General features: G+C 47.5%; 1 protein-coding gene across 2 annotated transcripts in view; it reads right to left on the bottom strand.

Annotated features, from left to right (window-relative positions):
* The window catches only part of SND1 (staphylococcal nuclease and tudor domain containing 1), a 2,092,018-nt gene that overhangs the window by 287,503 nt on the left and 1,781,063 nt on the right, over positions 1-23,452 (bottom strand). For both annotated transcript variants that reach the window (XM_078677758.1, XM_078677762.1), the window contains exon 18: positions 15,028-15,169. In XM_078677758.1, coding sequence (XP_078533884.1) covers positions 15,028-15,169 — 142 coding nt within the window. The remainder of the gene's footprint in view (positions 1-15,027; positions 15,170-23,452) is intronic.

Raw genomic sequence — 23,452 nt, 5'->3', positions numbered from 1 at the left:
AGTGCATAACCTTACTAAAAGATTTCTTAATAATGATGCATACAGTATGTAACCACCATGTGAGGCTGGTTTTTGTCATGTCTAATTCCCTTCACCAACGCAGGTGACGATACGGCCAAATGTTCGGTGAAGGGAGGCAGATTGGTCAGGAAGTCGTTCGCTGGATAACAAATAGTTTGCACTTCGAGTTTTTCTGTGACCTTGGATCAGACACCCTGCGATTTCTGTCGATGTGGCATCCAGCTCTGCCAAATGTTATTGCCACAATATGAAATATGAAGAGGGTTTATCACTGTTTACTTAAAACTATCTCATTGTTCTACACAGAAGACAAATTAGTTCTGAATAGCCGCACACATTAACACTCTTCGCTGAATATAGGCCTTTTGGGCTTCGATATTTTGATCGACTATAAAATAAAACGTATCCTTTGGTCCACCGGAGTATGCTGTGATTTATCTTTATTATAGGGAAATGTGAGGACGCAGCCGAAGACCAAAGCAAGGCTTTTCATCAGAACATGCTGCAGCTTTACAACGCAGGATCAGCGAAGGGAGCGCTTGGGGCGGTGGGGGCCTGCGTCAGCGCAGCGCCCAAGAGGGGGACCGGGGCCATGGATAGCAGTCCTTCAAGCAGGGCACCCAAGAAGGAGGCGGGACAAGCAGGGCACCCAAGGAGGAGGTGGGGGCAGCAGAGCACCCAAGATTGGGGCGGGGGCAGCAGAGCACCCAAGGGTGGGGTGGGGCAGCAGGGCACCCAAGGGTGGGGGCGGGGGCAGCAGGGCACCCAAGGGTGGGGGCGGGGGCAGCAGGGCACCCAGGAGTGGGGCGGGGGCAGCAGAGCACCCAAGAGTGGGGGCAGCAGAGCACCCAAGAGTGGGGGCAGCAGAGCACCCAAGGGATGGGCGGGGGCAGCAGCACACCCAAGTGTGGGGGGGGGGGGGGCGGGGCCAGCAGCACACCCAAGTGGGGGGGGGGGCAGCAGCACACCCAAGTGGGGGACGGGGCAGCTGCACACCCAAGTCAGGGGTGGGGCAGCAGCACACCCAAGTGGGGGGCAGGGGCAGCAGCACACCCAAGAGGAGGGCAGGGGCAGCAGCACACCCAAGAGGAGGGCAGGGGCAGCAGCACACCCAAGTGGGGGGCAGGGGCAGCAGCACACCCAAGTGGGGGGCAGGGGCAGCAGCACACCCAAGTGGGGGGCAGGGGCAGCAGCACACCCAAGTGGGGGGCAGGGGCAGCAGCACACCCAAGTGGGGGGCAGGGGCAGCAGCACACCCAAGTGGGGGGCAGGGGCAGCAGCACACCCAAGAGGGGGGCGGGGCAGCAGCACACCCAAGAGGGGGGCGGGGCAGCAGCACACCCAAGAGTGGGGGCGGCAGCAGCACACCCAAGAGGGGGGCGGGGCAGCAGCACACCCAAGAAGGGGGGGCGGGGGCAGCAGCACACGCATGAGGGGGGCGGGGCAGCGCACCCAAGAGGGGGAAGCAGCCCACTCAAGTGGGGGGCGGGGCAGCAGCACACCCAAGAGGGAGGCGGGGCAGCAGCACACCCAAGAGGGGGGCGGGGGAGCAGCACACCCAAGAGGGGGGCGGGGGAGCAGCACACCCAAGAGGGGGGCGGGGCAGCAGCACACCCAAGAGGGGGGCAGGGCAGTAGTGCACGCAAGAGGGGGGGGGGCAGCAGGGCACCCAAGGGAGGGGTCGGGGCAGCAGCGCACCCAAGAGGGAGGCAGAAGCAGCAAAGCACCCAAGAGGGGGGCGGGGCAGCAGCACACCCAAGAGGGGGGCGGGGCAGTAGTGCACGCAAGAGGGGGGGAGCAGCAGGGCACCCAAGGGAGGGGTCGGGGCAGCAGCGCACCCAAGAGGGAGGCAGAAGCAGCAAAGCACCCAAGAGGGAGGCAGAAGCAGCAAAGCACCCAAGAGGGTGGCAGAAGCAGCAAAACACCCAAGAGGGAGGCAGAAGCAGCAAAGCACCCAAGAGGGAGGTGGGGCAGCAGAGCATCCAAGAGGGGGATAGGGTCCTGGATAGTAATCCTCCCAAGAGCACTGGAACCAGCAGCGCACCCAAGAAGGGGCGAGGCCAGCAGAATACTTAAGAGGGGGCAGGGCCAGCAGAGCATGCAGTGGACAGGACTTGGGCCAGCACATGATGCAACTTCGGTAAGCTGAACGCAGAGTATGTAAACTGGTCCACCAGAGCACTTTGAATACGACTACAGTTCAACCTTTCCTTTGTACGATTCATCCTGACCAGACACACTTCTCTGCTTTGTCCAGTTAGGTTTGGAGTTCGCAGAAATGTTTTAGACTAACACTACAGATCTTTTACCCATTAGCATGTCTCTCATATCACTGAAGATACTATAATTCTCAGACTCTCCGGAGTGATGGGTAGCACTCTGCCTATTAGGGCCGGCGCTAGGCATGGGCAGTGTGGGCAGCTGCCCAGGGCCTCGCGCTAAGCCCACCAGCATGGGGCCCGCACCGGTGGTGTGTCCTGTTGTTTCCCTGGCGATCCATTTTAAAGAAAGATGTCTGCAATTAGGGTCAATGGGAGGGACCCCCCTCCCCGGGCCTCTCAGGGATGGTGTTTGGAGGCCTAGGGGAGGGAGACACCTCTTGTCCCAATTGCAAGGAGACCCATTCACAGACACTGCTGGAGGCCCATTGTCCAGCATTTTTGAGCCCCCACAGTTTTAACTTTTAGCCCACAAGCAGTTCTCACACCTATCAGACTGAAGGTGTGAGAATTGCTTGTGGGCTAAAAGTTCAAACTGTGGGGGTGCAAAAATGCTGGACAATGGGCATCCCGCAGTGTCTGTGAATGGTCTCTTTGCAAGGGGCCACTTATCTAAATTAGAGGGGCCTCGCACATTCCCTTTTAGCCCAGGGCCTCGCAAATCCTAGGACCGGCCCTGCTACCTATTACGTGCCCCAATACACTATGCACTGCACTTGCCTCTTTTACTGATCCACTGGTACAGCACACACCAGTGCGTGACTCCTCAAAACATGAATGTGCCTTTCATGTACGGTGTAGGATTTGAAAAGAGTATGCTCTGCATGCTACATAGGAACATGCACTGGGATAAGAACGGAGAATACGCATTGCTCTTATGCAGTAAGCAGGGCCGATGGAAGGTTCGTTCTAGCTCCTCTATAGTGGAACAGCACTACAGCAGCTGTGCACGAGGGGCAGCATAAGCTCAAAGCCCATAAAGCTTTTTCCTCACCTCAGTCCCTATCAGCAGCTCTGGAGACACCAAGCTCACCCAATGAGTCCTGATGGCTGATCTGCTCGGACAGCCATGATCAGACTTACCACCTCCATGGCATTCCACCTGCACGTATCCTGCACCCCAAAGGAAGGAGGGCATGGAATGTGCTATTCCTCCTGCAAGAAGCAGGTCCGGGCGATCCTGCCCAGGAAATCATTGTGCCTGAGCATCAGAAGCCTGCGCGCTAATCAGCAGCACTGTCCCCCATGGTTCGCAGCTCCATCTGGAATTGGCTTAAATCCCCCCCGAGGGCGGAAAGCCCCTCTGCTGCTTGCTAGAAATCTTTAGGAAATGGCAATTTTAATGTTCTCTCTGATTGGAGTCTATTAAAGAGGAGTTGGAGAGCTCCGCCACTTCATTATTCTAGGCCAAGCCGGCCTGGGGGCATATTGACTTCTTTCCACCCAGAATAATGTCTTCTTAATTAAATAAAACTAATTAAAACAATGCTCTCAATTTCTGGCGTGTGGCTGCTGTGTTTCGCTCCAAGCTCTGGAAGAGGGCAATGGCTGACTGCTGAGGAACTACAGCCCCACTCGCATCTCCAGAGATGGGAAGGATGACTGCTGCCACTACAATCTGAGGTGCCCTACTCGGATGTGTGACAGGAGCACCATCAAGGCAGCTCTGTAAAGAAATACACCCCTGTGCCCCTGGGTCCTGGGCCTGAGTAGATGTCCTATGTTGGTCAAGTCACAAGAGCTGGGGAGGCAACGGAACAACAGCGGCTGTGGCAGGATTGTGGATGCACTGTACCAATACAGAACAGGACGATTGAAATAGGATTTTGGGCAGAGCTTTACACCGAAATATACAAGTGCAAGTACTCACTGAGTACTTCTTTGCTCTCGAGAAGTGGTGGCACTCTACCATTAACTGAATAGCAGGAATGCTGAAAAGTACATTTACTCTCCCTTTCAAATTGAAGTACAGGTACTCAGTACCGTACAATACCCACCTACTTAAAGCACTGACCATAGGCAGGGTCAGATGGGGACAGGAATTATACCTAGGCACCAAAATAAAGGTGGCCCCCATTAGTGAATCAGATCAAAAATGGCCCATGTTTGCAAGTTGGGACCGTTTTGTACTTTTAAAGACATTGTATGGATCTGAGCTTGTTGTATTCAATATTTGCTTAATATCAGGGAAATCAACAGTGAAAACCAGCCCAGTAGAACATAAAACAGTCCCACAAACAGTAAAGAAAAACTACCCACACACAACTGTGAGACCAGCCCACCGGGCAGCAATTGCAGCTGGCAATCCAAAAATATGGGAGGAGGAGCAATGCGTCCAACTCACCACAATGATGCTCCCGCCCGGTGCGGCACTGCTCTCCCAGTGATGGGATGCGACTTCCACGAGCAGGGAAGGACTTTCCTTCCTGCGCAGTGTAACACGAATCCTGACCAATTCTGGAGCTGCTCTCAGCAGGACAGCAGCTCCAGGATTGATCGGAGCAGGCTAACCCGCACTCATTTTGAGGCGGAGGGCCTCCCCCAGCTGTTTCACAGCCCGGGGATTGCTGGGTGTACAGTGTGCATGTCGGCTGGCCATAGGCAGCCAGCCACCTAACCAGACATGCGCACTGAAAGGGGCAGCAGTCAGGGCCGGTCCTAGGATTTGCGAGGCCCTGGGCTAAAAGGGAACGTGTGAGCCCCCTCTAATTTAGATAAGTGGCCCCTTGCAAGGAGACCATTCAGAGACACTGTGGGGGTCCCATTGTCCAGCATTTTTGCGCCCCCACAGTTTTAACTTTTACTCCACAAGCATTTCTCTCACCTTCAGTTGATAGGTGTGAGAATTGATTGTGGTCTAAAAGTTAAAACTGTGGGGGCGCCAAAATGCTGGACAATGGGCCCCCCACAGTGTCTGTGAATGGTCTCCTTGCAATTGAGGGAGCGTCTCCCTCCTCTATGCCTCCAGAGAGACACCATCCCTGAGAGGCCCGGGGAGGGGGCCCCCTCCAATGGACCTTAATTGCAGGCGACACCTTTCTTTCAAATAGATCGTCAGGGAAACAACAGGACACATCACCAGTGCGTGGCCCCATGTTGGTGGGCTGAGTGCGAGGCCCTGTGCAACCGCCCACGCTGCCCATGCCTAGCCCCGGCCCTGGCAGCAGTTATCCTACAATAGCAGAATTTAACCCTGCCCCACGCCCCCGGCCTCACGTGTTCGCGCTGTACACAGCGTGAGCTGGTGGCAAAATAGAACAGTATTATGCCATTTTATTTATTATTGTTCGCCTGCTGCACTCGCAGTAGGTGGGGCGACGCTTCTCCACCATTTAGGAGGAGCCACCCCTATTGGGCAGTGACTAATTGTCCCATAAGCCAGGCCGATCGTAATTATGGGTCTTTCACAGACTCCAAAAGAGACTTCTTAATGCCCAACCATGGGTATGGTCAGCACCTATGCTTACACGTCTGCACCTACTTAGCAAGGCAGGTTAAACTGCCTCTTTGCACATATGCGCTCTTGTGAGTCTGAATTCACTGTTTCACAACGTTGACGCCATGATCTGTTTTGTTTTTATTGTTAACCTCTTTGTGGGGGAAAAACCCCACTGGATACCCAATCACAGCCCCCTGCACACCGGCCACACTGGAGGGATTGCTTACCTGCGACCAAAGGCCATCTTGGAAGGGCTGAGGTGTCTGCTCACCGTGCACGCTTTAGAGTGCATTCCCTTTTCGGCTTTTCTTGCTCGGCTTTGGAGTGCCCAGTAAGTTGAACATAGCTTTACTAACTGGGGTGATCACTGGTACCCGAAGCTCTGCCAGCTGAGCTCTAGCAGGCGCTGCAATGTCAAGATGAAGGGTGAGCACAAGAGCCTGACATCAGAGACTGAGGACACAGCAAATTGTTGACTGCAGGCATCTTGTGGGAGATTAGGGGTTTCAAGCCCATGGAAGGAGAGCCGGAGAAACCGCAATAGTCCTAGTTCATAATTAAATAAATAAATAGGTATGGGGGAGGCGGGGGGGGGGGGAATAGGGGTTGGGGGTGACACTTTGCTTAGAGGCTAGTTCCTGAATGCTAGGGGTGCTAAAATCCAAGGTTGCCTAGTTTCGATCCCATGCCATTTTCTTCAACACGTCTTTTTTTCCATCTCTCCGTTCTCTTGTATCTGTTTTCCCTTCTCTTCCTCCCTCTATTACATATTCTGCCTGGCTTTGATGATAAACATGTACACTAAGGGGACACCACTTCCAGAGCTGATCTTGCAGAGGGAGCCACACCACTTCCAGAGCTGATCTTGCAGTGGGAGCCACACCACTTCCAGAGCTGATCTTGCAGAGGGAGCCACACCACTCCCAGAGCTGATCTTGCAGAGGGAGCCACACCACTTCCAGAGCTGATCTTGCAGTGGGGGTCACACCACTTCCAGAGCTGATCTTGCAGAGGGAGTCACACCACTTCCAGAGCTGATCTTGCAGTGGGGGCCACACCACTTCCAGAGCTGATCTTGCAGAGGGAGCCACACCACTTCCAGAGCTGATCTTGCAGAGGGAGCCACACCACTTCCAGAGCTGATCTTGCAGAGGGAGCCACACCACTTCCAGAGCTGATCTTGCAGTGGGAGCCACACCACTTCCAGAGCTGATCTTGCAGTGGGAGCCACACCACTTCCAGAGCTGATCTTGCAGTGGGAGCCACACCACTTCCAGAGCTGATCTTGCAGTGGGAGCCACACCACTTCCAGAGCTGATCTTGCAGTGGGAGCCACACCACTTCCAGAGCTGATCTTACAGAGGGAGCCACACCACTTCCAGAGCTGATCTTGCAGTGGGGGCTACACCACTTCCAGAGCTGATCTTGCAGAGGGAGCCACACCACTTCCAGAGCTGATCTTGCAGAGGGAGCCACACCACTTCCAGAGCTGATCTTGCAGAGGGAGCCACACCACTTCCAGAGCTGATCTTGCAGAGGGAGCCACACCACTTCCAGAGCTGATCTTGCAGTGGGGGCCACACCACTTCCAGAGCTGATCTTGCAGAGGGAGTCACACCACTTCCAGAGCTGATCTTGCAGTGGGGGCCACACCACTTACAGAGCTGATCTTGCAGAGGGAGCCACACCACTTCCAGAGCTGATCTTGCAGTGCGAGCCACACCACTTCCAGAGCTGATCTTGCAGTGGGGGCCACACCACTTACAGAGCTGATCTTGCAGTGGGAGCCACACCACTTCCAGAGCTGATCTTGCAGTGGGAGCCACACCACTTCCAGAGCTGATCTTGCAGTGGGAGCCACACCACTTCCAGAGCTGATCTTACAGAGGGAGCCACACCACTTCCAGAGCTGATCTTGCAGTGGGGGCTACACCACTTCCAGAGCTGATCTTGCAGAGGGAGCCACACATCCAGCACCTGCAGTGCACACACTGAAGTGCGACAATGAATACAAATGGATCGCCGCCTCCTCTGGCCTCGTGGAATGGCGGAAGGTGACCTGGATCCGACGGTGCACGAGCCCTCCACCAGGGCCCTCACCTGCGTTATCAATGGAACACGGACAACTCTACTGCTGAAAAGATGCTGGCAGTAAAGGGCCAGCGAGGCGCCGGGGCCCCGAGGCCGCAGCAGCATGAGGGCAGAGGCACTCGCCGCCCAAGGAGACCCGCCGAACTCTCGGGCACGCGCAATTAATGGGGGCAGCTCTCCCACGGTGCCCGTCTGAAGCATCGCTCGCATCAAATCCATTAAGGGCTTTTCTGTTGTGCAGCTACGTAAGAAACACGGAGGGAATCTATTTGGGAATAACTGCAGCCGGAAAATCGATGGATGGCGCGCTGAGGGCGCCCAGCCTCTGATATGAAAAAGGCCATTCAGATTTAATAGAGGTAACAAAAAGTACAGTTTTTGCATCACAATAACTGCTTCCACAATGGAATGATTTTTCCACAATGAGCTCGGCGCGCACATGCTGAATTTCACGAGTCCACGCGTGAAATGTACAGCACCACTGCCGAAGCGACTGGGGCGCAGGGAAAAGAGGTCCAGGAGGCAGTGCCTGGAGGATGTCCTAGCAGGCCATGCGGGTCAGAGTGGGGGTGAGGTCACAGCAGCAGCTTCTCAGGGTGGACCCATCGGGCAATGCTCGTGAATGGAAGGACACAGAATGCAGTATAGTGGAGGAGGGTGTGCCGACTAATCCCCGGGAAAGGGCGCTGCAGGCAGTGCTTGGGACAAGCCACCACAAACCGAGCTGGGTGGAAGGGATCCATCGCCACAGGAGGGAGCGGTCTTGGGAGGCCAGAGCAGGCAGGGCAGAGTACACTCCTGTGTGGGAAATGACGTCAACCACAGGAGGGCAGATAAGTGCCTCCAGATATTGTGCAGGATTAGTTCATTCCTAGAAAGTGTATTAGTCAAATTATACAAAAAACAAGGGGAAACAATGAAAAGCATTTTGCGCAGGTGTATTGTAATTTGGACTCAAGATTAGGAGACTAGCAAGATCGGAGAGAAGGCACAACACATACAATGGAGATCTTAGGAAAATAGGTTCTAGGCAGTGAAGACTCATCTTTCGCTTACTGGCCTCTTGTGGAACGAGCTTCCCTCATGCAGACTCCACCCACTTAAATCTCCAAAATGGATTATGGTCTGGAACCTGTACAGCCAATCTTTTGGCATGAGGTCAGTTGCCTCTGGGCAGTCACGAAAAGCCGTTCTGGGTAGTCACGAAAAGCTGTTCTGGGTAGTTTGCAGAGGACACCTTATATAAGGTGCTTGTGGATTAATGTAAGCAGAGTGTGTCTGCCTGCTGTGCTTTACTGTATGGGAACATGACTCCATTTTGGATCACCCATGCTTGAATGACATACGCAATGGAGACGGTCTTCCAGAGAGGAAGAAGAACGGCAGAACAATTTCTGAGGTCCTTTTAAGTACCCATAAAAGGAAGGCTGGATGGAGACAGAGACCCCTTTGAAGTATTGGGACAGTCGTAGTTACTTTCTTGTACCATTCTTTCCCACCGGTGTTACTGCAGACAGTTCTGTGTACTAGGCGAGTGGAAAGGCATAACTCTTTTGTGCCTTAGTCTTAAATTTCCCTTTCTTCTCACAGCCAGCTCCGCCCCTCTTACTGCCAAGTTTGACTGACAAACCTTCAGCCTGGTCAGTCTGGGGCTCAAACAAAATATCAAGTACTGCATAAAACCATCTGCAGTGGTAAACGTCAAGAATTTACATCTAAATCTGCAAAGCTAGGATAAATACTGTATAGAAAAACAGGTCTATGCCAGGATCCTCGTTGACTAGTAACAGGACGTACAGCAGTGTGGGGGAGAAATACTTGAGCTCTAGATCCAAGATCAGGACTAGTGGCTTCTATATCAGAAGCAAACGTGGACAAGACCCTACAAAGAGAGCTTCGGTCTGCCTGAGAAATGAAGATCTGTCTGCTAGAGGAAGGGAATTGTTGATTACCTCCTCAGAGAACCTACCTTGTGCAGTCACCAGCCCAGTTGCCTGGTGTCCAATGCAATGTACAGGAGACTTTCAGGCCTAACCCCGCTGTATGTGAGCCATCTGCATTGAGGAAAGAGGGCAAGTTGCCATGTAGATGTTGTACTGGAAGCGTACACTGTAAGATGATGCCATTTAGAAAAGGATAAAGAACTGTGACTCTAAGAGAGGAGCGGCTGTGTGGAGTAAAATGCTCCATTTTTAAAAAAAAAATTCTTTATTGAATTTTTCCCGTTTAATGCAAGCAGGGCAGAACTCATAAATAACACATAATCACTAAATGGGAGACATATCGACACCCAGCAGAGAGCAACAAATTATTTTATTTTTTTAAATGCTCCAAACAGTATCACGGTGTACACAGCAGTTGTGGACTTGGGTCTTTTAAAGGATCCTCACCAATTTCCTCCGCTGACTAAGGTACCCCACCAACCACTCAGGGTGGCAGCAGCATGCCACAGTCTGCCATCCGGCTAGGAGAAATACCTGGCTCAGGTTTTCTAAGAGGGAGCAGGAAGGTGGCCACGATGGAGCAGAGCAATTTTACCTGTCCTCCAGGGCCTAGCTTTTGTCAATAACCTTGAGGAAGCTGACCCCATTGTGGACTGTCATTAAGTGTTGCTCAGCAATCAAGTAACCAAAGGAGAGCCACGGAGAACTGCGGCTCCCGTCACTAGGTAACTTAAGTCTGCCTACAGTTTTGTTTTTTCCCGGGTTACAGATTTTCTGCCAATGTGTAAGGTAGATTTAGGCCTGCCAGACAATCTGTTTGGTCTACCTAAGCAGAGGCTTGATGCTGACAAAGCTTGTAGTCACTTGTGGATGAATTGCAAACATTTCGTGAACCTTGAAAATGTTCTGACCAAACCTGCAGGCTTCCCTGTTTTCATTGGGGAAAGCAATATATATTTTGCAACTGGGGTACTGATATGTTCACATGCTAAGGCCTGCGGGCACAAATTCAATAGGTACCCAGGAAAAGAAACGGACTAGGGCTCAGGTTTTAATTCTCCTCTGGGATTTCCATCCAGTTAATCTGCGAGGGACCTTTTAGGAGAGGTTTTAAATTGTTATTCTCACCCATTTCCTGCTCACTATTTAGCATACTGTTTTGCCAGTGGATTACTCTGGTAAATGCTACCCCTAAAATAGCAAAAATGTACAATGTGTGCATTCAAGAGACCGTGCCTTTTAAAAGAAAAAATACTGTCTAGACAAATATTTACAAGGTGTGTGCCCTAGGCCTATTTCCCTCCTTCCGTGGATCAGCAAACTCCTAGAAAAACATGTCAATTCATCCATTACTCAATTTCTAGAGAACCATCATCTCCTCCATGACTCCCAAGCGGGCTTTCGCCCAAAATTGGGAACTGAGGCGGCCCTCCTGGCGGTAACTGAGCTAGCCAGGAAGCAAATGGATCAAGGCGGCACTGCAGCAATTATGTTGCTTGACCTCAGTGCCGCCTTCGATACTGTTAACACCAATATTCTTCTTCACCGCCTCAATCAGATCGGAATTTCTGGGAAGGCCATGCAGTGGCTCCAGTCATTCCTGGAGAATCGATCTTTCAGGGTAGTTGAGGGTACTACTCATTCCAAAGTTTGGCCCCTGGATCAAGGCGTACCTCAGGGCTCTTCATTGAGCCCTACCCTTTTTAATATTTACATGCAGCCACTAGCCGACATAGTGCTTTCTTTCGGCATAGATATAATAACCTACGCCGATGATACACAGTTAGTTGTATCCATGAATCAAGCAGACCCTTCCCCGTCCAACCTAAGTAACTGTTTGGTAGCGGTAGCTCAATGGATGGCCACCTCACATTTGAAATTAAATGGCGAGAAAACTGAGCTCATGGTGCTGGGTAGCCCAACCATTCCCAGCCCTCTGTCAGATTGGCCACCTTGCATGGGGCCCACACCCCAACCGAAATGCCACATAAAGAGCTTAGGCATTTGGCTGGACTCCAACCTTAGCTTTATGCAGCAGGCTACCATTCTTTCTGCCACATGCTTTGGGCTAATGCGCATGTTGAGAAAAGTGCTGCCTCTTCTTCCTTTTGAAGCCCGCAGAATAATGGTTCAAGCCATTATCCTGTCCCGTCTGGATTACGGGAACTCGCTATATCTGGGTGCCCCCGCACTCACAATCAAAAAATTACAGGTGATCCAGAATGCAGCAGCTCGCCTCCTGCTGGGCCTCAACAAACGAGAGTCAGCCACCACCGCCCTGAGGAAACTGCACTGGCTCCCTGTCAAGGCTAGAGTGCTATTTAAATCTCTTTGCTTTATGCACAAAGCTATGTGGAAGAATGCCCCTACTATGATCTGTTCCTTGGCAAAACCTTATCTTCCTCACAGATCCCTAAGATCCAGCACTGCTTTTCTGGCTACGGTTAGTAAAGTCAGACGGACAAGATGGGGCGGACGCTCCTTCTCCTGGAATGCCGCGAAGGAATGGAACTCCCTGCCCACCTCCATTCGCAGTGAACCTAGCCTTCTAAAATTCCGGAAGGCTCTGAAAACGCATCTGTTCATTTAATCTCTTTCCTTTCAGTATGACGGTACTTAGCGCTACGAGGCCTCCGGGTTGTTTGCGCTTTACAAAACCCGATTAATAATAATAATAATTAATAATAATAATAATACCTGGTTTCCAGCCTACACCACGCCCACGAGGTAGCTACTTTGAGTGTCATGTGCTAAAGGGGTGTGCTCAGTTTTCATCTGGTGTAAAATTAGTACTAAGGCCCAAGGGCATCACTGATAAACTACTCCAGTTAACATAATTGACATCCCTGGAATCCCTAAACTAGTCTTCACAGATGATTAGCCGAAAGAAAGGAACCTTTCCTGGATAGGAATTTGGTCTGCCTAAGGTACGACTGTTTTGATTTGTGATCATGCTCTGCTCTCACGGGGGTGAGATTCCTCCTATGCCCAGGAACGTCAAAGGTCGGCTTTGTACCAAGTAGGTAGGGGCAGCATCACCAATGAAGCTAGGGCAGTGGGAAACTATTCTTGGACCAGCCTGGAAGTCAGAGTCAAGTAAAAGCATCAGGCTTAATCTCCAGATATGGTTGCATTGATACCCAGCAGTTTCAATCGCAACCCTTTCCACATAAAATATTATTTTCTTAGAGAAATAAGTCCAGGTGATAAATAAGTGTTCTAACCCTAGGTCTATCAAGCAGAGGAGGCTCCCTGGCTTCTTTCATCACCTCATTCGTCCAAACACTCATGCAACATTATGTGTTGTTTATTTGTGATTTTGTTCAAATGCACTTTTACCATGACTAGGTATGACAAAGCTCGTGAGCTCAGTACGATAGACATAAAATCACAATATTAAGATACTCGCTTGTGAGTTGTAAATGATTACGGAATATGGCAGTCTCGGGAATATATTAATTTGGATACATCATCGCGATATGACCAATCTGTAAAAAGATGTGGCTGGATGATAATGCAGATTGTTTGTTCCATATGGTCAGTCTCAGCAGCACCTATTCTGGATTGTTGCCCTTCAAAGAAAAACTGGTCAATGACCAACAGAAAGAGCAGTATTCCAATATCACTGGCAAGAAGATGCCAAACTTTACAAAAAGGAGAACTGACACCTGACAAAGACAGACAAACAAGCCACGTAAACTGTCCATTTGGGAGGCACTACAAACTCACAACAAACTTTGTGCTGGAATGCAAAAATTATTACTGCTGTGGAGTGTTGCATGATTGCAGCTTCTTTCGCTATTGCGAGTATTTTTCCCCAACAATTTCCTACATTCTATCACTGCAAAAGGGTGAGGCAGTAACCAATGGTAGGTTTCACAGATGCGGTGTACAACCAGTGTGGCAAAAGAGATATTGTGCAAGGGTAACAGTGCTAACAACATGTCTGGAGAATGGCAGCATGCCGTGGACAGTTGCATGAATAAAGCAGTGCTGCCAGCACCTACGCATAAAAGACAATCGCTTTTTTCAGATTATTATTAACAATACAGAGTAGCCTCCATCATTGCAGTATAAAAAAGTTAGCTTCAGGAAGTGCAAGATACTTGCATTTACTTACAAGGCAAAAGAGCGGACGGTTACACTATGCTTACCAAGCACTTGGAATCTCAATATGTATCCAGGCGCTAAATAAAAAGGATGCTTGGGATTTAATGAGGACAACACAAGATGTGAATTAAGATACCCCTACAAGCGAGCACTCAATATTAACTGCAATTTCCAAGATTAATGCCAACATTTATAGTCTACTGGTTTTTGGAATAGGACCAGGAGAGATCCTTTAAAAAGCAAAGAGTGGTTGTGTGATATGGACAACTAAAGCCATGTCAACTTTTGACATCCAATGTTAACTGCTGCTATGATACGATTTCCCACCAGTAAGTGGACCAGCTCACTTAGGTCAAGGGGCAACAGGGTCCCAGACCCTCGCAATGCTTGATTTTCATTGGCAGTTTGTAATTATTTACAGGTCAGTGCCAAGCAATCTACTAGAGATCCTGCAGGCCAAACGTGGAAGAACTGCTGGTCTTTTTATTCCCATTCTCTTGCACCTAAATTATCATCTGCTGGGCACTACTTTGGTCCATATACTATTTAAAATAATGTGTATACTTTTCTTCTGTTGTAGTTTCTCAAACGTGATAGTGTTGGGTTTTCATTATCTTAACATGTTTGCCATGATTCAGTAAAATGCTGGTAATCTCATAATTTTCCGACATGTGTTCTTGTAGAGAGGTGAGGTGGGGTGGGGGTGGGGTGAAGGCTTGTTTATTGACATGGAGTCACTAGCATTGATCTTCATGGCCAGTGGAGTATGGCTTGTGGTTTACGATTGCCTGGGGCTTTTCCATAAGAGAGTGGCTAGGCACTCCTGCACATTTCATTTTGTGGACTGTATATGCTGAGGGTGTAACACTAAACCATGGGTTTGTAAAGATTAAGACAAAAAGGAGGACCTTCTAGAACGTTCTATTCTGTAAAACATTGTTTTGAGCTATGAATACAGACTACTCACACAAAACTTTGGTCATGAGATCTAAAGTAGACTATTGCCGAAACTCAATGCACTTCTCTCAGCAGGTCTGAAATATTAATTTAACAGGTCATGTTAGGACGACCAAAACGCTCACAAATACACATTGTTCTTTATGGGGGAAGGAAGCGGAACATGCAGCACAAAGTTAAACTATGCTCAGTAACAGGGTACCCTCCCCGATCACATGTGGCATCTTAGTTAAACAGAAGTGCTTACCAGTCTCTACGTCCTGAATGAAGAAATGCATGTCATCGGTGACCTCTGTTACTAACACATGCTTGTAGTCGGTGACGCGCTCCTTCTCTTCAACAACTGTGACCACCTCCTCCACCGGTTTCTCTTCACAATTGGACCACACCTGCAAGAGAGGAGCACAGACAAGAGTCACACACTGGCACTGAGGGGTCTGCTAATGGGCGTTCTGTTTATACCAACAAAAGGCAACCCTAAGGAATGCACCTAGCTATTGAAGGTCTTTGTGTTCATTCAGATGGGAATCAAGTCATCTAACTTTCCAACACGAGGCCTAGATAAATGAGGATTCACACCTGTAAAAGTAAACTGCTGCCATACACCAACAAGGTTGGTCCAAGGGCACAAGAAGGAAATATAAGCACAAAGGGCCTATCAAAGAAGCACTGCTCTTTTATCCAGAGCAGAAGCTTGCTGCTACTCTCTCCAGCATCTGAACTGGGACCTGAAAGGTGTTGGATTTCAGACCTCTATTTACACGATTCTCAGTCTCCTTACCAACCACCTGGAACAGTCCAGGCCAGTACTTTAAATGGAAAAATATAAGTGCAGGTGTACAATATCCAGAATACCGATTTGCTCCTGAGAAGTGCTGGTATTCTCTCATTAAATGTATTGCAGTAGCGCTGAGAAGTGCATGTACTCAATCTCACACTAAAGAACAGCAGGTACTCCATATCGGACAGTACCTACCCTTGCGGACAGTGGTCACGATGATCGAAGCCACGATCCTGCCTTCTATAAACTAAAGGTAGAAAATAAAATGGAGGAGCAGGCTTTTCATGGGATCGGAAGCCAGAAAAAATACAAATGAAGCAGTTAGGAATAGGCAACTTGTCCCGCATTCCAGGCATGGCCAGTTTTGCCATGGGTTCGGGGGATGGTCAAGATATGAGGGAAGCAGTTGTGGTGAGGGAGACATTTGCAGGAGAGGAGCAGCCTGCTCTGATCTAGCCAGAAGGAAAGTTAGATTAATTACCTCCGAATTCAATTAGATGTATCACCACGAACAGAACAGCACATTATTAATATTCCAGTCCAATCTCGGAGGATTCCACAGTGCTGAAAGACGTGCTAATGAAAGAATTTTGTGACTGTAAAATTGAGTTAGAGGGTGCTGCAAGTGGCTGACCCCATTCAAGAAATATTGCCCTCTTGTGCTGCTACCTTCCCTTTCCGATGCCTCCGCGGTGTAACTATTAATAGTCTGTCTGGAGACTACAGGGCAGGAAGATGTGTCGACCTCGGTTACTATTGCTAATTGATTCCACTCCACATTACAAACACTCATGACCCAAAGAAACAAGGCTCGTGCTGCGCGGAGATTACTTTCCCACTGCTGCTCTGGTAGCCGACACCTCAGAATGACAGACCAGTGGTGCTGGCAGCCCAGGCCTGATTAGGGCAGGGTTTGCAGGTCAAACCTTGAGCGCGCTGATTGCCGGGCAACATCCTAGAGTCAACATCACCCCCATAAAAAGTTAAACAGTTGGCCAAGGTATGCTATGAAACGGGGCCAGAGCATGCCAAAAAACCTTGGTTATCGGTCTGCAGGATCTAATGGCAATACCCCTCAAGACCAGCATCATCTCGCATTATGGGCAAAATGTGTGCATGAATACATCAAATAGAGGGACGAGGAAAGGTTGTCCTATCTGTTCCCCGGAACTCAGTAGAGATTATCAAAAATGGATAGGACACTTGTTGCCACTTATACCAAGAGAAATATATTGTAAAATATATTGTGAAACCCTCATAAACGTTGTGTATAACGAGAAGCGGTATATCTTATTCTCCGCCCCACTCCCTATATACGAGTCTGCCCCAAAAAGAGACTCTGGAAATGTTGGAAGACGTACTTTTCATGGAGAACTGGGATTTCAGAACACCCAGACACTTTGTTTTGGAATGCTGCCGGATGGCACTTACTGAAAACTATTTTGAATTCGAAAACCAATTGTTTTTACAGAGCCATGGGACCTCTATGGGCAGTGCCTTTGCGCCATCGGTAGCTGGACTCTACGTCAGTAATTTTGAAACTCATCATGTACTCACAACTGCCAACCCATACGTTTCCAGTATCATTTACTGGAAACGTTATATAGACTATGTCTTCTTGATTTGGCTCAATAACCAAGACCTGAAAACTTTTGTCGACTGGCTTAACACACGTGATCCTTGGTTGAGATTCACATACAAAGCTGACAAGGAAAGTATTGACTTCCTAGACCTCACGATCTTTTCAGAGAATAACCAAATCGAGACAAAAACCTTTAGAAAACCGACTGCCAAAAATAGCTTGTTGTCCTACAAAAGTTATCACCCTCAACCGCTCAGAGACAACCTACCTTACAGCCAATTTTTGCGCTTAAAAAGGAACTGCAGTCAGAAAAAGGATTATCAAACACAATCACGAGCCCTGAGTATCAGATTACAACAAAGACACTACAAAAACAGCACAATATTAAAATGCCAAAAAAGAGCCCAGAACCAGCCGAGGGAAAACCTTCTAACATCTTTTGAAAAAACTGAAAATAAGGACCTCGTAACCTGTGTGACCACATTTGGCCCTGCAACATACCAGGTCAACAAACTGATCAGTAAGAATTGGCATATTGTAAACACTGGCAAATTCAACTGGCCAAAACCCCGTTTTGCAAATAGACGTACAAAAAATCTACGTGACATGCTGGTTCATACCCGTCCAAAACAGAAAAATCCAACGAATCAGATCAGAAACATAAACATGGCTCCAGTGTCAGGCCACTACCCATGCGGTTCTTGCACAGCTTGTACTTCTACATCCATTTCTAAAACATTGCTATTGTCACCAACATTCACGTGGACCCAGCGACAACATAGCAACTGCAACTCTTCCCATGTGATCTACATGGTCACATGTCCATGTGACAAAAAATACATCGGTATGACCCGCAGAAAGGTTAAACTGCGCATAGGTGAGCACAAAAGCAACATACGCTTAAAAAAGAACACAACCAAACTATGTGCACATTTCATCGAACAAAAACATAGTATTGAAGACCTGAAGTGGACAGTTATAGAAAAAGTTCAAGATAATACACCCAACGTTGAAAAAGTGTTGTACGAAAAAGAACAACGCTGGGTGGACCGCCTTAAGACGAATAAATATGGTTTAAATGATGATATTTGCTGGCACCACTTCGCACGCTGATACTAGCAGTTTGTTAATCTGAAAATTTAGAGTCCACTTAGTGTTCTGACACTCATAACCCTATGAGACTCTAAGTTCATCCCGTCTACAAATGTACTCCCTAAGGAACAGGTACAGTCCGTATCCTTTACAAAGGATATATATATTTTTCAAATATAAATTTCTTTGATTCAATGCCTTAATAATTACGAGACCATGATGTAGATAACCTATAAATTACTTATTAGGCATACAAATTTTTAATAATTACTTTTGAAGCTGTTCTTCGGTTGTATACAAAAGTCTCATTTCTATCTCTATGATTAGCGTAGTTAAAACGCCATTGGAAACGTGCTCTTGGCGTCCAGGAGGCAGAGCCAGCACAAGACGCGGAACACATTTCCGCTGCGGGTAAGTCGTCCCTCCACCGCCCTCGCTCATCCACAACTTATAGCACCAGAGTGACTAATACCCTGATTCTCTGATACTGTTATAGCCTGGGACCTCCTGAGGGAACCTTTTTCTAAACACAATTAAGGTAAGACCTCACATGGGGTATGACGGACTTCCTTACCATTACGTAAATGTGCCGAACACTTATCATCCCCGTTTTCTCTATCAGGTTCGCACACTCAAGTTCACCTGATTTAGAGGTATGTCACATTCCTTGCAATTTACATGTCGCATTAAGTCGCCACCATTTACTCGCCAACATGTCCCTATTGTTCTCAATTTCCTAAAAACAGCATGCCACAATTGAGCTTGCATGAAAATGGTACAATGTTTTTCCATTTCTTCTTTTTAACCGCACTTTGGTAAAATGCCACTAGTGACCCCAAACCTCTTTTTCTTAAAATTTACAGGTGACTACATAGAACCACGTAAGGGTAAGATTGTAAATTACACCTCTACCCCCCTACATCACAAATAGTGAAAGGTAGATCTCTGTTTATTGTTGTTTTTTGTCCTGACGAATGCTCTTAGACCCACGGGCCAACAGAGCAGAAACATGTCGACGTTTTGTCAATACTACTAATATATGCTATGGATTCCTAATTTTCCAGCGAGCATACCAACTTCTTTTAAACTAGTTGTCCACCGATACTAATAATAAAGAGTATCTTAATCGGTTGGAAACTATTTTATCCCTTTTTGTGCCTTTTCTGTTGGGGTTATTCGAATTTTTTATCTCTGGAGACTGCCACGAAAAAACCAGAGAAAGCCTCGGGCGAGGCTAGGCAATACACAATTTTGTCAAACCCGATGATTGCTGCCAAAACGTTTGTGTGGGGCGGAGAATAAGATATACCGCTTCTCGTTATACACAACGTTTATGAGGGTTTCACAAAATGTGTGCATGCTCAATTCAAACTCCTGTGATCAAGACTAAGACGCAAAAATAACCCAAGTCCTGCCAGAGGAAGGCCCCTAGGTTTCCACTATTAAATATTTCAAGTTTGCACACTTAAAAGATTGCAGCTGCCAAACAATGTCTGAGTCAGTCGGAAACCAGAGCATAGAACATACCATACCGGCTGCAAACTCATGAAAATTAGCACCCACTTATTTGCAGTGAAATACATTTCACAAATGCGCACCAACATGTTTTACAAACTAATTTTGAAAAGATCTACTTAGGTTAACCATGAAAAATGCAATGGGTAAGAAAGGGATAGATCTCAGATTCCTTTCTTGCAATAAGTTGCATATAGAAATGGTGCTTTAGCCCTTGCATTCATTTGTTTAATTGGGAGCATCTTTTTCAGTGAGGCCACAAATTATAGACAAAGCTGCCTTCCTGCCCTGTTCCAGTGGGTAAAGGCTGCTTCATGGGGGATAGCAGTGGGTGAACACAACATTTCTGTCTTTGGTCAAGTAGGAAAAAGCCCAATTGAGACTTTCACAGACAGCGGTGCCAGTGTGTGCCTATTTCTATGGATGGTTGCAGCACTTGATGTTAAGCTCCTAATTATTATTATTTTTTTTAATCACAGGAGGTGAAACTTCTGGCTGTGTTTCAAAGGACGGTTTGTGTAACATGAAAGCACGTAATGTCGGATCCACCACTCCCAGTTGAGCACCAAACTAAAATTATATTCACGGCTAGCACGGTAAATTAACTTTTTCAACTGGACCATCATTCACCGATATCTGGGAAAGAACACAGTGTAAAATCAAGCAACCATGTTCCATGATGACGTAGCCTGAAGGGAATATATGCACCAACATCACGTACCAGAATTTGGGCCACCCCCAGTCCGCTGTGCCAAAGTACAATGTTAGTTCTATCTCATTAAACAGCAAAGTGAGCAAGGGATCCGCTACTAGAACCTCGGACATGTATTATACCAACGAAGAGTCATCAGCTTTTCCCCAGAAAGAATCCCATGCATCGGTAAAAGAATCACAAAAAGGTGAAAATCAGAAAAATGAAGTGAAAGCTAGAATCACACTGTGCAAAGGCTACCTCCCTTCATCTATGAACACCACTCAACGTTCCAAAAGATACTGAAGGTAGAGGTCCTTAAAGTCTTGTTCCTTGTTTAAAACGAATGGTTTCATTCTACCTTTCCCACCTCCCATTCTACCGGTCTATTCCTTCGGTTTTGCATAATGGCAAAAAAAAACAAAAAACCCACAAGGCAATTCTGTCTAAAACAGCACGGCATTCTGGTTGATCCCTGCCAAATAGAGGTATAATTCTCATCAGTCACATCGCGAGATACAGGAAACTAGTGGAACACCATAATAAACGTCTGCAATCATGGAAATCATTCCCACCATTTTCCAGAGAATGTGAACCTAATCAATAACAAACTCCAAATTAGAAGGGGCTCCCCTTGGGTAGCAAAGGAAAAGGCTCTAGTGTGAATATGAACATCTTCCAAGGACAATGCACTGCAGCAGATTCAACAAAAGAGTAAATGTTCAGGTGTTTAATGCTGGAGCTCTTCTCAATTCACCCCTCCCCAAAAATCCCATCAAGTTCTTCCTGTATTTAGATTTCTTAATGCTGCCCCATATCCAACACCCACACAAATGCAGAGGCGCCACGCTTCATTTAAAGACCTCCTCCTAGTGCAGCCCCTCGCGCGCCAGCCTTTGGTTTTGAGCGTGAATTAAAACACAGCAAGGCATTTTTTAATCAACTTAGATTTGATTATTCACCCTACAGTTCAGGCAAGAAACTAATCGTTAATTGCTCTAGTTGGTAGTAAGACTAAGGCTTATCCCCACCGACTCTGAATGCTAGGAAAAAGAGCTCCTGGGAGGAGCAAGACTTGCAGCCAACCAGAGCGGGACACAGGACTCCTTACCATCTATGGAAACATCCATAGCAGCATGCAAGTGTCCAGTTCAAATTGGTCCCACATGTACAGTGAACAAAGGTTATCACGCTCTCCTCCCATCTGGCAACCAAACGGAGGTGCTAGACCCTGAATGAGTATGGTACTTAAACTTCCCCACCATGTCAATATCACATTCATTCTAGTACTTGGATTCACTATTAGGGGCTTTCAAATATCAGAGTCTGCAAGAACCACGCAGCAGTTTCACAGGTAACACTGCATGCATCCCTTACAGAACAGGATGGCCGCTACTTCATCTCGCATGGAATGTTTACCATACAGATCCTCCTCGACTGTCCTTTGTATCTTGGGCATGATCGACATTTCAAGGCCTATTTTGCGAGAAGAGGTATGAATGTTTTGGAGAGCACTTGTAATCTAACCCTGTGAGAATTTTTTTAAAAAGAAAAATACAGGACAGTGGCTAATAAATATGGACATCTATTGAGGTGTGTTGTGGGTAGCGCTACACAACAGGAGAACAGCCTCATTGGTGATAGAAACACTGGGCTGCAGTTAACAAGTAGGAGGCTAGCACATTTCGCTACACACAATTACACAACTAGAATACAAATAATTCTGGAAGAGAAACAAAAGAGAACAGAGCAGATGGATGTTGTCAGAAAAAGAGAGCATTTAAAGATTTCCATTAGTCGTGATTCTTGGCCAGTGCCTAGGAAGAACAAGGTCAAAGACTGGTCTTAACCGGGTACCCTTACCGATTGCTTCTTGCCAAATCTTTACACCTGTTGAATGTAGATAAGGTTTCTACCTGAACCCGAAAGTAAATTTCAACTTCAAACAAATCTGCATCGCTTACCTTCGATTCAGTCTTTAATTTTATAACTAATTTCTAGCATTTTATGCCGGTCAAAGGCAATAACTGCACTGTGGCAATGTTACCCAACATAACTGTACTTAATATCTCAGGCACAGAAGGATCAAAGTCTGGTTTCGTCTTTTTCAATTGTGGTCACCCTACTGGCAGAAAAAAAATCCTTGAGCGGTTATTCTCGTCTCAGACTACCAGCATTTTGGGTTTTAGACAAAAACAAAAAACAAACCGTATATTCAAAGCACTGAGCATTTAAAATTAAAGAGGGAAGCTGCAGAATTAACCAACAGGGAGTCTGTCATTGCTAAAAAATAGGCAAATGTTGTACACATGCAAATCAAGTCTCGCAAAAAAAAAAAAAAAAAAATGCTATAACAAGTGGATCAGCTGCATAATAAATGGTATGCTCAATGGTTTTGACAATATGTTGGCATCAACTAGAACCTTAACATCAAAGAAACCGGAGCTGCTAATTCAGAGGCAGCATACAGATCTGCCGAGAACTTACTATCAGCCCACACACTCGGGGAGAGTGCCAGAAGAGCACGATAAAGCTGAAAAAACCAAGACGACTGTCATTCCTGGCCGATAAGTATAGGGGCCACTTATTCTCAGGTTGGAGATCGATACCCATCACCACAGCACCTCAACAAGCAAGGAAGGATGTCTGTCAGAAAGAAACATTCTCGATGTTCGGAAATGTCTTGCAGCAGACTGGGCACCATCCACAGCCTTTTATATGACCGGTATTATCTGTGACTAATTGGGGGATACCCTCATAGAACACTGCCTGCCAATTACGGCCCAAAGTATGATCATCTTTGCAGTTATGAAAGAGATAAGAAATACGTCTCTGAAGCTACCGTTAACAATAGATTCACTCCCTCTCGCAGGGCGTTTCCCAACTCTATTGCCTGGACCTGCACTTTGTCCAATGTATAACCACCATTTTGATGCTACTCATTAAGCTGCTTCGTTTTCACACTCCAAACACAATCAATCTCGAGACTCTACATCACAATAAACGGAATG

The sequence above is a fragment of the Lissotriton helveticus genome, chromosome 1_1 (assembly GCF_964261635.1).
Source record: "Lissotriton helveticus chromosome 1_1, aLisHel1.1, whole genome shotgun sequence".
NCBI classification, from domain to species: Eukaryota; Metazoa; Chordata; class Amphibia; order Caudata; family Salamandridae; genus Lissotriton; species Lissotriton helveticus.
This window is presented reverse-complemented; position numbering and strand designations above follow the sequence as displayed.